The sequence below is a fragment of the Nothobranchius furzeri genome, chromosome 3 (genome assembly GCF_043380555.1).
Source record: "Nothobranchius furzeri strain GRZ-AD chromosome 3, NfurGRZ-RIMD1, whole genome shotgun sequence".
NCBI classification, from domain to species: domain Eukaryota; kingdom Metazoa; phylum Chordata; class Actinopteri; order Cyprinodontiformes; family Nothobranchiidae; genus Nothobranchius; species Nothobranchius furzeri.
This window is the reverse complement of record NC_091743.1, coordinates 89,362,825-89,377,730: the sequence shown is the minus strand read 5'-3', so window position 1 is coordinate 89,377,730 and position 14,906 is coordinate 89,362,825. Positions and strand designations below refer to the sequence as shown.

The following is a 14,906-nucleotide window of genomic DNA, read 5'->3' as shown; positions in this document are numbered from 1 at the left end:
GACGCGTGCACATCACACCTATTCTTGCAGATTTACACCGGCTCCCAGTCAAATTTAGGATTCATTACAAAGTCTTGTTATGTGCATACAAGGCTTTGTACTGCCCATCCCCATCCTATCTGACGGACCTGCTGACTCCGTATGTTCCCACCCGTGCCCTTCGGTCAGCAGATCATCTGCTGCTCGTTGTTCCGAAGGTTCGGCACAAATCATGGGGGGAGCGTGCCTTCTCTCATGCAGCCCCAACACTCTGGAACACTCTGCCCCTCCGTGTGCGTTTGGCTCCCTCTGTCAGCAGATTCAAGTCGGCCCTTAAAACACGCTTTTTCAGAACTGCCTTCCCTCCGTGACACTTTACATGAAAATCCAGCACCGGGTTTATTTCATTTCATTTTTACGATTCAGTAGCTCACTTTTAACACCTCGCACCATCTTGTAGCTTTTTTTGGTTTTATTTGTGCCATTTCAAATGGTCTTTATCATTCGACGCATTACTTTTATTTTGATAGCGCTGTTACCTGTTCTCTTATTCTCTTGTTTTTAGTACGAATTTTCATCCTTCATTATTTATGCTGTTTTTATGCATCCTGCTTTCATTGTGTTTTGTTGATTTGTTCAAGCATTTGGCTCTTTTATGTACAGCACGTTGGTTAGCTGCCGTGCGATTTTGAAATGGTGCTTTATAAATAAATTGGTATGGTATGATACGGTATCGTGAGACACCCGCTCCTTTTGCTTGGTGCACCAGAGTGTGCCGTTATTATCACAATGTAGATTAAAGCTGGGTATCGATTCAAATTTCAAGAATCGATTCGATTCAGATCCTTAAGAGTTTGAATCGATCGTTACTTGATTCAATTTGACAAATTAATGAAATAATGGCGATTAAAAATGGCTGCATGGTCAAATCCTTCTCTCAGAATTGTGCTTTTCTCACACACACACACACACACACATTTAAGTTTTAATATTTATACTGGCCCAGGGGCGTGTCCAGGGCCTGGGGTAGCACATGCCACCCTTAGAATCTGATTGGCCACCCCAGGTGCCACCACACTAATTTACCTTTAAATCGGCTTTTCATTGTCCACAAAAGGCTTGGGGGTAAAACAAAAGAAGCAGAACCATTGGTGCCACCCATGCACAAAGTTGTGCCTCACCTGGGCCACCTCATTTTAAAAGATCTGGACACGCCACTGTACTGGCCTCACTCAAGTGAAATGCATTTTTAACAATAGTGGTCGGATTTGTTTAGGCTTGAACATCCTCAGGGTCGGCCTTCCCTTGAATGTAAGGATCATCTGCTCCAGGAAAAGGTCCCTGTCTGGACCTCAGATGGCTGGGATGTGTGGAATATTCATTTGATTATGTGGCACTCTTTCACTTCCATACTTAAGGCGCCTGCTGTTTTTATGGCTTTTTTTTTTTTACCTTCCCGCCACGTCTGTCATCATTTGCAGTGTTTTCACTATCCTTCCTACATCCACCATGTCCCGATCACAGTGGGAGAGCTTCGGAATGGCGTGTGGAACGTTTTAGCTCATTAGCCTTACTTTCTTCACGTGCAGCACAGACTCTCTGTTGCTCCGCACAGCAGCGTCACTCCTTATGACTGGATTAGTGAACATCTTCATCAGAGAGACAATATCCTTCTTCTGAATCAGACTCAGTCATTACCAGACAAATAGAGTCAACAAGGACCAGACCTGGGGTGTTTCTCAATGTCAAGGCGCCTGGCCTTGCGAGGCGATGTCTTGCGATGTCTGCAACCTCGCAGCAAGAAGGTTGCAGGTTCGAAACTCGGCTGCAGCCTTTCTGCGTGGAGTTGCGTGTTCTCCCCATGCATGCGTAGGTTTCCTCCGGGAACTCCGGTTTCCCCTACAGATTACAACATGCCCTATAGGTTAAAAATTGTATGTCGCTTTGGATAAAAGCGTCTACCAAATAAATAAACATAAACATGAATGAATTATTAAACATTCAAATATATTCTCAAGGGTGAGACTCATGTCCTCCACAACACTAAAACTCAAGTTAGTCTCCAGAAATAATGCAACCCCTCCTCCTGCACCATTTCTTCGGTCAATGCGTATAAAATAATATCCATCCAATGCAAAATTTACATTTTTTTGTGGTCCCACGTCTCAAATATAGCAATTGTACTGAATGTTTGCTTGGTACAGTGCAGAAAACTAATATTTTCAAAGTTTGCATAGAGACTTCTACTGTTTATATGCATAACAGAGAATATGCCTTCTTTGTTGATTGTATATTTCATCAGTATAATGATGACTTCAGTTATTATTTGCAGAAGTAAAAATGTTATCTGGGTTAATGTCATGATCCATATCAAAACCTACCGTAATATCCGGACTATAGAGCGCACCTCAATATAAGCCGCACCAACAAAAAAAAGGTTTTCTACACACACACACACCACACTCGAATACAAGCCGCGGCGCAGCAGCCACATGCAGGTCTCCGGCGCACAGCGCATGCACGGCCATAACGTAAGATAAATAGACAGGAAGATGTTACACGAAGGTTTTTCGTTGTTGTTTAAATTCAACAAAATGAATTTTAAACACGGGTGAACGTGTCTGCAAGTTTAGAAAAGAAAACAGCGCTGATAACATTCATATTTCTGGATGTTATAAAATAAAAACAGCACTGACACGTTATTACCGGTAATCTGTGAAGTGAACATCATGGCTATATCTTGTCCCCTATAGACATTTGATTACGCACAAGTAGGTGATCAGCTCAGGTTTACGCAGAGCAGAAGGAAGGAGAGCGCTCTGGCCGCAGGTTAAACGTTCCTACTTTAAGAAAACCGTTAAATTGCATTGTTTATGTGCTACCTGGGCACTCTAAATATTGATTTAAAATTAAATCAAAGGAAATTGTAATGGTATCGAATGCTTATTAATTACTATTTAAAAAATGAAAGTGATGGGGAATTTTTTTAACCCTGTCTGTTTAGCTTGACATCTGATAAATTAAATATATATATATATATATATATATATATATATATATATATATATATATATATATACAGGTGCTGGCCAGTAAATTAGAATATCATCAAAAGGTTGAAAATATTTCAGTAATTCCATTCAAAACGTGAAACTTGTACATTATATTCATGCAATGCACACAGACCAATGTATTTCCAATGTTCATTACATTTAAATTTGATATTCATAAGTGACAACTAATGAAAACTCCAAATTTGGTATCTCAAAAAATTAGAATATTCTGAAAAGGCTGAATATAGAAGACACCTGCTGCCACTCTAATCAGCTGATTTACTCAAAACACCTGCAAAGGCCTTTAAAAGGTCCCTCAGTCTTGTTTTGAAGGCACCACAATCATGGGGAAGACTTCTGACTTAACAGCTGTCCAAAAGACAATCATTGACACCTTGCACAAGGAGGGCAAGACACAAAAGGTGATTGCTAAAGAAGCTGGCTGTTCGCAGAGCTCTGTGTCCAAGCACATTAACAGACAGGCGAAGGGACGGAAAAAATGTGGTAGAAAAAAGTGTACAACCTCTAGGGATAACCGCACCCTGCAGAGAATTGTGACGACAAACCCATTCAAAAATGTGGGGGAGATCCACAAAGAGTGGACTGCAGCTGGAGTCAGCGCTTCAAGAACCACCACGAGGAGACTCATGAAAGACATGGGATTCAGGTGTCGCATTCCGTGTGTCAAGCCACTCTTGAACAAGAAACAGCGCAAGAAGCGTCTCGCCTGGGCCAAGGACAAAAAGGACTGGACTGATGCTGAGTGGTCCAAAGTTATGTTTTCTGATGAAAGCAAGTTCTGCATTTCCTTTGGAAATCAAGGACCCAGAGTCTGGAGGAAGAGCGGAGAAGCACAGAATCCACGTTGCATGAGGTCCAGTGTAAAGTTTCCACCGTCAGTGATGGTGTGGGGTGCCATGTCATCTGCCGGTGTTGGCCCACTCTGTTTCCTGAGGTCCAGGGTCAATGCAGCCGTCTACCAGGAAGTTTTAGAGCACTTCATGCTTCCTGCTGCTGACCAACTTTATGGGGATGCAGACTTCACCTTTCAACAGGACTTGGCACCTGCACACAGTGCCAAAACCACCAGCACCTGGTTCAAGGACCATGGTATCCCTGTCCTTGATTGGCCAGCAAACTCGCCTGACCTTAACCCCATAGAAAATCTATGGGGTATTGTGAAGCGGAGGATGCAATACGCTAGACCCAACAATGCAGAGGAGCTGAAGACGACTATCAGAGCAACCTGGGCTCTCATAACACCTGAGCAGTGCCACAGACTGATCGAGTCCATGCCACGCCGCATTACTGCAGTTATTGAGGCAAAAGGAGCCCCGACTAAGTATTGAGTGCTATACATGCACATTCTTTTCATGTTCATTCTTTTCAGTTGGCCAACATTAGAGAAACAAACATTTTTTCATTGGCCTTTAGAATATTCTAATTTTCTGAGATACCAGATTTGATGTTTTCATTGGTTGTCACCTATAAATATCAAAATTAAACGTAATAAACATCGGAAATACATTGGTCTGTGTGCATTGCATGAATATAATGTACAAGTTTCACGTTTTGAATGGAATTACTGAAATATTTTCAACCTTTTGATGATATTCTAATTTACTGGCCAGCACCTGTATATATATATATATATATACATATATATATATATATATATATAGAGCCATGCCCTGATGTGGGGGCTGGGGGGTGCGTCGACATGGTCGGGACATAGAAGGGGGTGCGCGGCTAAATAAGTTTGGGAACCACAGCTATAGAGAAACCTTACATATGCAAGAACGTGTACACACACAGGTGCTCACATGGTGCTCTTATACGGATGGAGTTGGGCATTTTCAACACACGTCTTAAGGTTGTGGTTGGCACTAAATGCACTGTGATTTATTACAGAGCAAAGCAATGTTATGGTTATACATCCTCGTGCAGTTGGTGCAGTGATGTTTTGGTTCTGTTTTATTTTTGCATTCTTGTACATCCTTTATTGTTTATTCTTGTGACCCCAACCCCCCCCCCCCCCCCCCCCCCCCCCCCAACCTCTTCCTCCTCTATCCCCATTTTGCTTTCATTTCTGTCTTTGTGCCCGTTCGGCTTTAAAACAACTGAAAATATTTCCAGTAAAGTTTTGGTGCGAGGTGATCATTATTACAGCTGAAGCTATACCACTCCACCTGTGAGAATAAAACTGTACGGCTTGTCTTTGGCACTCAGACATCAATCCTGATTGCTTTACAGCCAGACAGGACACAGGGAACAAAGATTATGTAAACATGGCGGTTTCTTTTTTGCAGGTGGTGGTACTTGTAAACAACGGGAGAAATGAGTTCTTTACCAAAGTAGCACCCAAACAGAGTGTGTGTGATGGAAGCTGGCACAGAATCACAGGTAAGACAGTCAGACCGGTTGAATTTGCGCAGAACCAATAAAATAAAAATTGCTCTGGCTTTGGTCACACCTGAACTATCAACAGTTTATATGAAGTAAAACTGATAACGAAGCTGCAGCAATGTAAAAAAAGACTTTCCAGCTATCATATTTGGTCAACTTAAAATTATTTTATTCATCAAAGTTTAATGATTATACAAAAGTGAAAACCAGGGCACCTGAGCTTAAGGCCTAGTCCACACATAGCCGGGTTTTTTTTAAACGAATATCCGCCCCTCCAAAAACTTGCATCCACATCACCTCATTTTAAAAATAAACTGTCCACACGTACCCGGATAAATACGTTGTTAAGGACATGCCAGACCTGTAGGCGGCAGTACTTCCCCCGTTCTTAACCTCGTCCTTCGTCTGTGGTCTTCCGCAAGGAGCAGTAATTCCTCTTGCAAAAACAAACAAGCAGAAAGCGCTTGGACAATTGATAAAGCGAGCGCAGCTCTGAGGGCTTCCATGATGTCGGCTAGTGTAAACACAGGTCGCACACGTGATGTCAGCATTTTTTTGTTGCGGAAAGTGACGTTGCGGACCTTAAATCTCCGGTTTTGTCTGTCCACACTCAGACACCCAAAACGGAGAAAACACAGATCTTCACTTTGGCCGGAGTTTTTAAAAAGATCCGTTTTCGTGTGGATGACAGGCCAAAACGTAGAAAAATATCTACGTTTTGGCAGATCCCCGGCTACGTGTGGACAGGGCCTAAGTCAGGTTTCTATTCCCAGAAGGTGTGAACACCAGCTTCAGAAGAAGTCTTATTTACGTCCAATTAGTTCTGATCCAGGTGTTCCCTTAAGGAATGTAGGTCCTTTCTCCCAACAGCTATTAGACTCCAGAAACCACACTGCCCCAGTGCTCAATTTGTAAATCGAACATTCCTGGAACGCAAATACTGACGTCAAACCAAAGTTCGCTAAAGGCAAAACAGATCCCGGAACAACCCCCCTTTGAGAATGTTACTGTGGCCGTGCTCAGGACGCATCTGTCTGGAGCGCGTCAACGATCAGAGCTCTGCGCCTCTCAGCTCAGAATAATCCCTGGAGAGTCCACATGAGTAATGTAATATAAGTAGAACCAGGATCGTTTTGGGCTCCCACTGGGTGTGGACGTTGAGGGCTTCCAGGTGCTCCCTAGCTCACCTGTAATTTGGACCCTGCGTATAGCACAAGTTTGTCGCGTGAGTTGCCAGATCCTAGCAGACAGTTGCCGGAACAGTCCTTTCAAAATAAGATGGTTCCCGGATCTTGTTCCAGCAAGATCCGACTCAAATTAAGCCCTGCACTGCACCCAACAAAACCAGTAATCCTTTAACCGTATCTTTAAAAGGTTAGGGTTTATGTGTGGTCAAATCCATTCAGTCTTAACATTTTTGTTTACTGTACGGTATTTTATTGTTGTGAAGCTTGTTGTTACACCAACATTTCCTCATTGAGGGACAACAAAATACATTTCTGTTCTATTTTTGTTACATCAATATAACCGTTTAATAGAAAGAAGTACGGCAGCTCTTCCATCCATTTTCAACCCTGCATTCATTCTAAATGTACGTCTAATTAGTTAAACCAGTTTAAAATAAAACTCAAAAAAGAAATGTTAAATAAGTATAAGAATGAAGAAAATGCAATTAACCCAGGACGGCATGCAAACTGATGTTTAATCTCTTCTACAAATTAGAAAATCTAAATATAGTTCTAGTTGAACATGAGAATTTTATTTATTAATTATTATTGTTTTTTTGTTGTTGTTGTTGTTTTGTGTTTTTTTGAAGGCATTGTAAATGTTGTTTAAATTTTGATGATGCGGATGTAAACCTGAGGGGGTAGGGCTAAATAAGTATACACTTCTCCCTACTCCTTTTCAAACAACTGCATGGAATGATTTTATGAAATGTTGGTGAATGTATATGTTTGAACTGAACTGAACTGAACTAAAGATAACTGGAAGTGATGCTTTCTGGCTTGTGTCCTGCTCAGTGATCCGGGATGCCAACGTGGTGCAGCTGAACATGGACTCAGCCATCAGCCACGTTGTGGGACCTGTTAGCCCCAGTTCAACAGACACAAGGAAGCCGGTATTCATCGGTGGAGCTCCAGGTGCGTAACAGGACTTCCTCCTGGGTTTTTTCTCTGAGAATAAAGCCCTGTATCTTCTCATTGGTCTCTCCTTTCCTCAGACTTCTTCCTCCCAGACAGCATTGCCACCAGAAAGCCATACGTGGGTTGTATGAAGAACCTGATCATCAACAAGAGCCAGGCAAGCTTTAATAAAGCGGTTCTGGTCAGTGGCGCTGTCAGTATTGGGTCCTGTCCTTCAGCTTAATCCTTCAGACATCAGTACTGACCAAAGTCATTTAAAACCCGTCATTTGTCTAGAATGACCTCTATTAGGGTTATCTTGTCATATTTTTGTTTACATTTTTGATTTTGTATTTCACCAAACTATCATATTGGATTTATTAAGGGTGAAGACCTTATTCACACACAAACTACACAGCACTAGGCTGAATTTCTGCCATCTTTATGGTAAAAACTTTACAAATTCAATCTGAAAAGCTTGTATTTCTTAACAATAAATATTTTATGTCACACAAACCTGCTTTCTTCTTTCTAAAGCATCAGATTTTCATTACAGAAGCATTTAACACACAACTTTAAAAGAGTTATATTGTTTAATACCAGATTTATAAAAATTACATATGTTACATCCCAGGCCTTCTAGGGGCCTAGGGGTCACGAGGAGGATGCATGCTTTGGTGTTAAAAAATCAACTTAAACTAATTGGTTTACACAAAGGGAATCAGCAGCAACAGAAATGGTAAAACAAAATTACCTCTTCTTATTACCTCTAATCACGGACCCGCCGCACACACAAGAGAAAAATTGGCTGAAAGGTATTGCGGAGGATCTTTTCCTTCCAGGTGGATCATCTGAACCATTGGTTCCCACTTGGACGTAGGTTTGACTTTAGAAGGGACACACACACACACACACACACACACACACACACACACACACACACACACACACACACACACACACACAACTGGCATGAGGACCGGAGGGCCGTCTTTACAGGAAGTATACAAAAATATGTATAAAACCACAGCCTAGAGGCTCTTTTATGCAATCTCGGGAATGCTAAACTCTTGAGTACACAAGTGGCAGGAACAGCCAACCACACGTTAGCAAGTATCAGCAGAGCCAATAGATGAGCTTATGGAAGGTTCTGATGGGAAACAGGCTTCAACACTGCTTGGTCCTAGTGCTCAACCAGTGTCTGTTTATTACAGCGTAATATTGTTTTTGCACGGTAAAATGTTCAGGGGACAAAAAGTGACTTTGGACATGACCCCCCCATCCCACCCCCCAAAAAAAACTATGTCCATGGGTCCACATAACTGTCAACCATCCTGGTGAAGCTTTTACTCAAGGCTGTCATCCGTGCTCGTTCCTGGGTTAGGTTTGTATTGGCTATCTCGATGACTCCCCCTGCCTCATCCAACGACTAGACAGTTGAAATGGGGAGCCAAAGGCGATGCATGGGCCGATGCATGTCATCCACACCTCTGTCGTCCATATTAACTCTCTTTGTTTGAAGTTTGTGGGTTATGAGTGGGTTGTCACCATAAGATTCCTTCCCTTGGAAGAAACACTAATTTCATCCCTTCATTAGAGTATTAAATCATTCTACGTACTTTGTCCAGAGGTAGTAACTGTTTGAGAAGGGGTTAGGTGTGGATACAAGAACTGTGATCCACGTTGGTCTTTTATGGATATTTTAATGTTCTGTCGTTGTTGAAGTGTTGTACAAGGCAGTGTTAGGAACAAAGTCCCATGGTTAAGAGTTATGTAAAGAGAGCTCTGAAGGACAGAACCCTCCAGAACTCCAGTGCACGGGCACTCCTGCAGTAAGCTGGGTGGAATTACAATGTTGCCCCTCCTTGAGACCCAAGAAGGAACCCCGCTGCAGTGTCTGCTGAGGAAAAAACATTGGTTAGCATTATCAGATGACCAGTTTTGGTTAGGGGAAACTGTATTGAAAAGGGTCACCGCCGAAGGTCACCCAGTCTGGGTCACCCAAATGCTGATGGTCCACCCCCCATATTGAACTTCACCATGGGGTTTAGTAAATCCCATAGGGATCAGATTTCTAAGATGAAGTGTGACAAAGAAGGTTAAAATCACCACAGGGTCGGGTTGAAGAAAGGGGTACAGTGAGTCCCTCAGGGTGGGGGTCAGGGTGGGATGGGGGAGTGGGAGAGGATCCAGACCCTACCTGGTTAAGGTTAGGAGGTTGTTGCGGGAGGGGCCTCTTTTAGCCCTACCTCCAGACCATTGACATATAAATATTGGACAATGGGTTTCCATAGGCTCCAATAACACGTTTTTGAGGCCAAATGGGAGGCGGCCACCACCGTCGTTTTGACCATGTCACAGGTTCCGTCAAGCCCAGACAATTCCACAACAGAGAAGAGAGGTGGAGCTGAGGGTGGGGCTGTAAGGCTGGGATCAACTGACGACACCCGGTCGAACTAGCTACAAGCTAACCTGAAGCTAACCCAAAGCTAATGCGGAGGTGGGAGCTAAGCTAACGGAGGTAGCAACCTCGCTACAACCGGAGTTAACTGTGCACAACACCAGAGCTTCTGAGTCAGAGATACGCCGGGCTGACCGCTGGGTAAAACCAGGTGGAACACAGAGGTCTCCGAGAGCTCCACAAGCCGGCAGCCGCACAGCAGACAAGCGCCGCTGCGATCTGAGATGTGCAGAGCTGCCGCTGGGGAGAACCGGGTGGAAAGGTTTCCATCCCAGAACTCCACAAGCCGACAGCCCACGCAGCAGACAGAAGCTGCGATCAGACAGAGATGCGCCGAGCTGCGGGGAGAACGGGTGGAAAACATCGGTCTCCCGAGAGCTCCACAAGCCGATAGTGGGAACCCAGCTCCACCAACATGTTATATTTCAACCCATTTTCTAAAGTGCAGCATTATGCAGCATTTTTTTTTATTCTCATTTATTATGGTTGTTGTATGTTTTAGAGAGCGAACATCTACCGAAGACAAATTCCTTGTAAATGTAATTTTACTTGGCCAATAAATCTGAAATCTGAATCTGAAATCTGATCTGATGTTAAATGCACTGGGTTTTACCCTATTACATTTAAATTTCATGGTTAAACAGTACATGTTAAAATCTAAGCTCAGCTAGTGCAAGTGCGGAAAATGAAGTGGAGACTCCTTGGACGCTGTATTAGTGCAATTAATGCCACAGCAAGTCATTTTGTCCAACAATTGCACAAAAAATATCCAAACAAGAATACACAAACACAGAGACTCAAAATCCTGGAGCAGTTTCCAGGCCAGACCGAGGCTCTACTGAGGCCTTTCCACGGAGCTAGCTCTGTGGTCACGTGGGTCTGATGCTCATTAATTATACAGAATTTTAGGCTTTTAATACACTTAGAAGAGTGAGAAAAAAATCACCCCCCTCAGAGTTGTCATGAGTGTAAACTAGATCATTTAAACCTAAAACATGTTCTGGTACCAGGCTGTAAACATGTTTATTTCTGCTGTGAAATTGGTATTTTTAACATGGGAGTCAATGAGGATTTGCTCGCTTCTGACACCAGCCCCTAGTGGATGAGGGTGGAACTGCAATTTTGGCACTTCCGGGTTGATACCAATTTTTGACCCGCATTGTGGGGGCTTGCTCCAGACCCACCCACATCACATACATGGTTGGATAAACAAAGAAGATACTAGTGTTACCTGAGATCAGTCCATCCTGTTTCAAAGCACACCGTAAAATGCATCAACATAACCGGGTAGAATCGGGATGGATGGGGTGGTTTTAGACAACTGTCACAGCCCGAGGTCTGCTCTCATTTAAGCCTCTGGGATGTGCCGTGTCCAACTTAACAATCCACAGCTTCTCAGCTCTTCTCCGTTGCTGTGTGGTCCAGTCAGGGTTTGACTCGATCGCCGTGGCATTAACAGACTTCCATCCATGTGCAATAAAGTGTTGAACCAAATGTGTGCTGGTCTCCTTCTTTCTCAGGATGTTGTAATTGTGTTGAGTGAATCTGACCAGGTCATGTTTTTAGTTTCCCTCACAAACATTCTGCAGCAGGTTGTACATGACATCAGATAAACACAGCTTGAAATGCGAGCATTCCCTTTACATAGCGATAGGTAGATTGTGTCAGAGTACACATTGTGGATCCACTGTTTGTGTTTACAAAATCCCCCAGGTCTCTGGATTTGTTTACATTGTTAAGTTTAAGCTTAGCTTTAACCAAGTCGTCGCTGAGGTATTTGTTTCTCCTGTGCTGTGAACAAGAGTCTGAATGTTCTTTTTGACCAACCTGATACAGCCCAACATTTGTGGTGAGTATGGGATAACCAAAGGCATTTGAGGTGACACGTAAACGGGTTTCTTTTCCAGGAAGGTTTTATGAATTTTCCTGAGAAAGGTGTGGCAGTACCCCCTGCTGGACAAAGCAGGGACAAGTGTTTTTGTTGCTTCCTGAAAAATCACAGGTTTGTGTGCAAATTCTGTGGAATCTCAACAACAATTCCAGCAAATGTGTGTTTTGGATGAAAGCTAGTTTTGTGGAGCAATGCGTGTGAATCAGTTGGTTTAAAAAAGACTTTGATGTCAAGAGTGTGAGAAGAATGAAATTGTGGTCACTTAAAGTTGGTTGTATCTAAAAAATCCACTGAGGTAGTTTGTTGAGGCTTTTAATTTAATGGACTTGTTGTGGCTGTTGAGGGTTGTCAAAACTGTTCAAACTCCTGTTCTGAGTATGGCCATATTCCCCAAATATCGTCTAAAAATCTATTAAAATATAAGGATTTTTTACCACACTTCTGTAGGGCAGTCGTTTCCCATTCTGCCATAAATATATTAGCATAGGCAGGAGCAAACTTCTTGCCCATGGCCGTACCTTTAATCTGTAGAAAATATTCTCCATTAAATTCAAAGTCATTTCATCTTAGGTTGATTTCTAACAATTGCAGCAGCTCTTTGTCTGGTCTCTTACTGTCTGAATACTTGAAAAACACTCTTAATAGAATCTATGCCCTCTTGGATATCAATATTAGTGTAGAGGCTCTCCACATCCATTGTAAAAAGGATGGCTTCATCAGGAATATTTAGGTTTTTGATCTTTGTACTAAGTCATATGTGTCTTTAATGTAAGTGTCATGTCTTGTGGACAAAGGATTCAAGTACCTGCTGTGTAGTAGGTCTCACTGTCACTGTCTGATACGGTCGGTCAGCCTCTGTAGCAAATTGTGCCCCGGTGCAGGAATGAAGGGTTAGGGTTTTCCATCAGAATCCAATTGGAAAGTGGAACTTCCAGAATCGTACTTCTACTTCCTCATCTGTCCAGCACGATTTTGGAATCCAAATTCCAGATTGCGCTTCCAGAATTCGGTTACCACTAGGGGCGCTATTTCCTTATTTTTTAGTCATTTCCAGATTTGAAAAAAGTTAGTGGAAGAAGGGTTTTCACCCTTTCTTCCACTGTAAACTTTCACCAACTACTTCTCTTCCACTAACAAATTCCCTTCCACTAACTAAATGCTTCCACTAACTGTCTACCTCAATTGCGTTTCAGCGCTTTGGGCTTCCTGACAGGGTTGCGGAAGGCGCTTTATAAATAAAGCTTTGATTGATTGATTGTTTAAATCACTAAAAGTCCTAGAATTACCCCAATATGATTCCTAGTGAGATTTATTTTATCAGAAGCCCCAATATTTGACATTGTGACCTCCTTTACACCATTTATTTGGATTTCACTCTTGAACATCTTCCAAACCTTCCTTGGCCCTTTAAAAAAACATCGTCTGGATCTCCTGGGTCTTTCCTTGGGTCTCCTCTGGGTTGGACGTCTTCAAAAGATGCAAAAGAGAGCTCGTGCAGTTTTTGAATAATAACTCATTAGGAATACGGAGTATTGAAGTTTGATTGAAATCAATGGAATTAACTTCCAGTGGACAACAACATACATGAGCCCCACTTATGTTGCATCAACTTTGGGACAAAAGTTCTCAATAGGGTCAGTCTACCAAGCAGTGCCGTGGGAACATAAGGGGGTGCTGAGATAAGCCACGTACAAAAAACCACACATGTGTTTAACATGTTTATATAAATACATGTAATAGCAGCAAGCCTTAATTATTCTTGGTTCTTTCTTCAACATAACAGCAGCTTATTACCATCAACACTGGGACAACCTCACAAATAACGAGTCCAGAATCCACACCGAACCGCGCATTGGCAAAGGAACTGATGCTCTGCAGCTCTTCAGACAACAGATCTGACACCTGAGTATTTATCAACAGAAACAGAACCACCCTCCAAGAACATCTCCCTAAATATACCAGAAACCAAAAACAAAACGGAACAATTCCACCCGTTGTTTATGCACACGTGACACCACAGAAAAACTGTTTCAAACCAAAATCAGCAAACATCAGTGCAGTTATGGTTCACCTTTCACTGCTTTTTAGTTCCATTTAGCATGCTTTTTTTTACAGCGCTTTGTGTTCTGCGTCTGAAGGTTTGAACTTTGAGGATGTTTAAAGACGAGAGAAAAGCGAAAACGTTAATGCATATCTGAAAAAAGTGCATAAGGAGTGTAGTGAGGGGTTTTTGCGGCGGTGCGCTGGGACGTGCACGTCTGCGGAAAGAGGAGCGTGTGCTGTGCCAAAGCTGGAGCGCATCAATAATCTGCACTCCCGCACAGGAGGAAACGCAAATCTGCTCGAATGCTGGAAACAAAACTATTGAGAAACGGAACCTGGTGTGTTTTCGTGTGTGACCCAAAAGGTAGCTGCGTACGCTAAACATGTAAAAAAATTCATTTCAAAATGCCTGAACGATCCAAATGCTTTAGTTACGAGCTTTCCTACGGTCATGAACGCATCACTTTTGGGGCCGGCCGCGTCATTTAGAATTCTAGGATGTCCAAGGAAAGTCCCGCCTGTCTCATCTCTGATTGGCTAGAAAGGCTCCACTACGATTGGCTATTTCATTTAACAGCAAACTGGCTGTCCTCGCTACGTGATGACTGTTGTGTCCTTCTGCCACCAGAGGAAAGCTGTTTTGGGGAGTTTAGTAAACAGAATGTCAACTTAGCGCTGTAATAAACGTTCTGTTCTGGTTTGCAAAATATTATATGTTTCATAAAAAAAACTGAAACACGTAAAATGTGAATTTAAATCTTGTAGCATTTATCAAGCTGTTGGACTTACTTTATATCTCTTGGCTAGAGTACTTAGGATAAGCATGTGTGCCTTACCTGAATTTGGCATTTAATAAAACTACCCTATTCTGCCCAGCTGTGTGCATTAGGTCTGTTTCTTCTCTAGAATAATGAAAACTGGTGAAAAACAAATCATAATAAGCTTTAACT

General features: G+C 42.6%; 1 protein-coding gene across 1 annotated transcript in view; it reads left to right on the top strand.

The window, feature by feature from the left end:
* The window catches only part of lama4 (laminin, alpha 4), an 88,361-nt gene extending 80,284 nt beyond the window's left edge, over positions 1-8,077 (top strand). The window contains exons 38-40 of the mRNA XM_054736323.2: positions 5,342-5,435; positions 7,460-7,579; positions 7,660-8,077. Coding sequence (XP_054592298.1) covers positions 5,342-5,435; positions 7,460-7,579; positions 7,660-7,805 — 360 coding nt within the window. The 3' untranslated portion in view covers positions 7,806-8,077. The remainder of the gene's footprint in view (positions 1-5,341; positions 5,436-7,459; positions 7,580-7,659) is intronic.
* Positions 8,078-14,906: the final 6,829 nt, after the last annotated feature.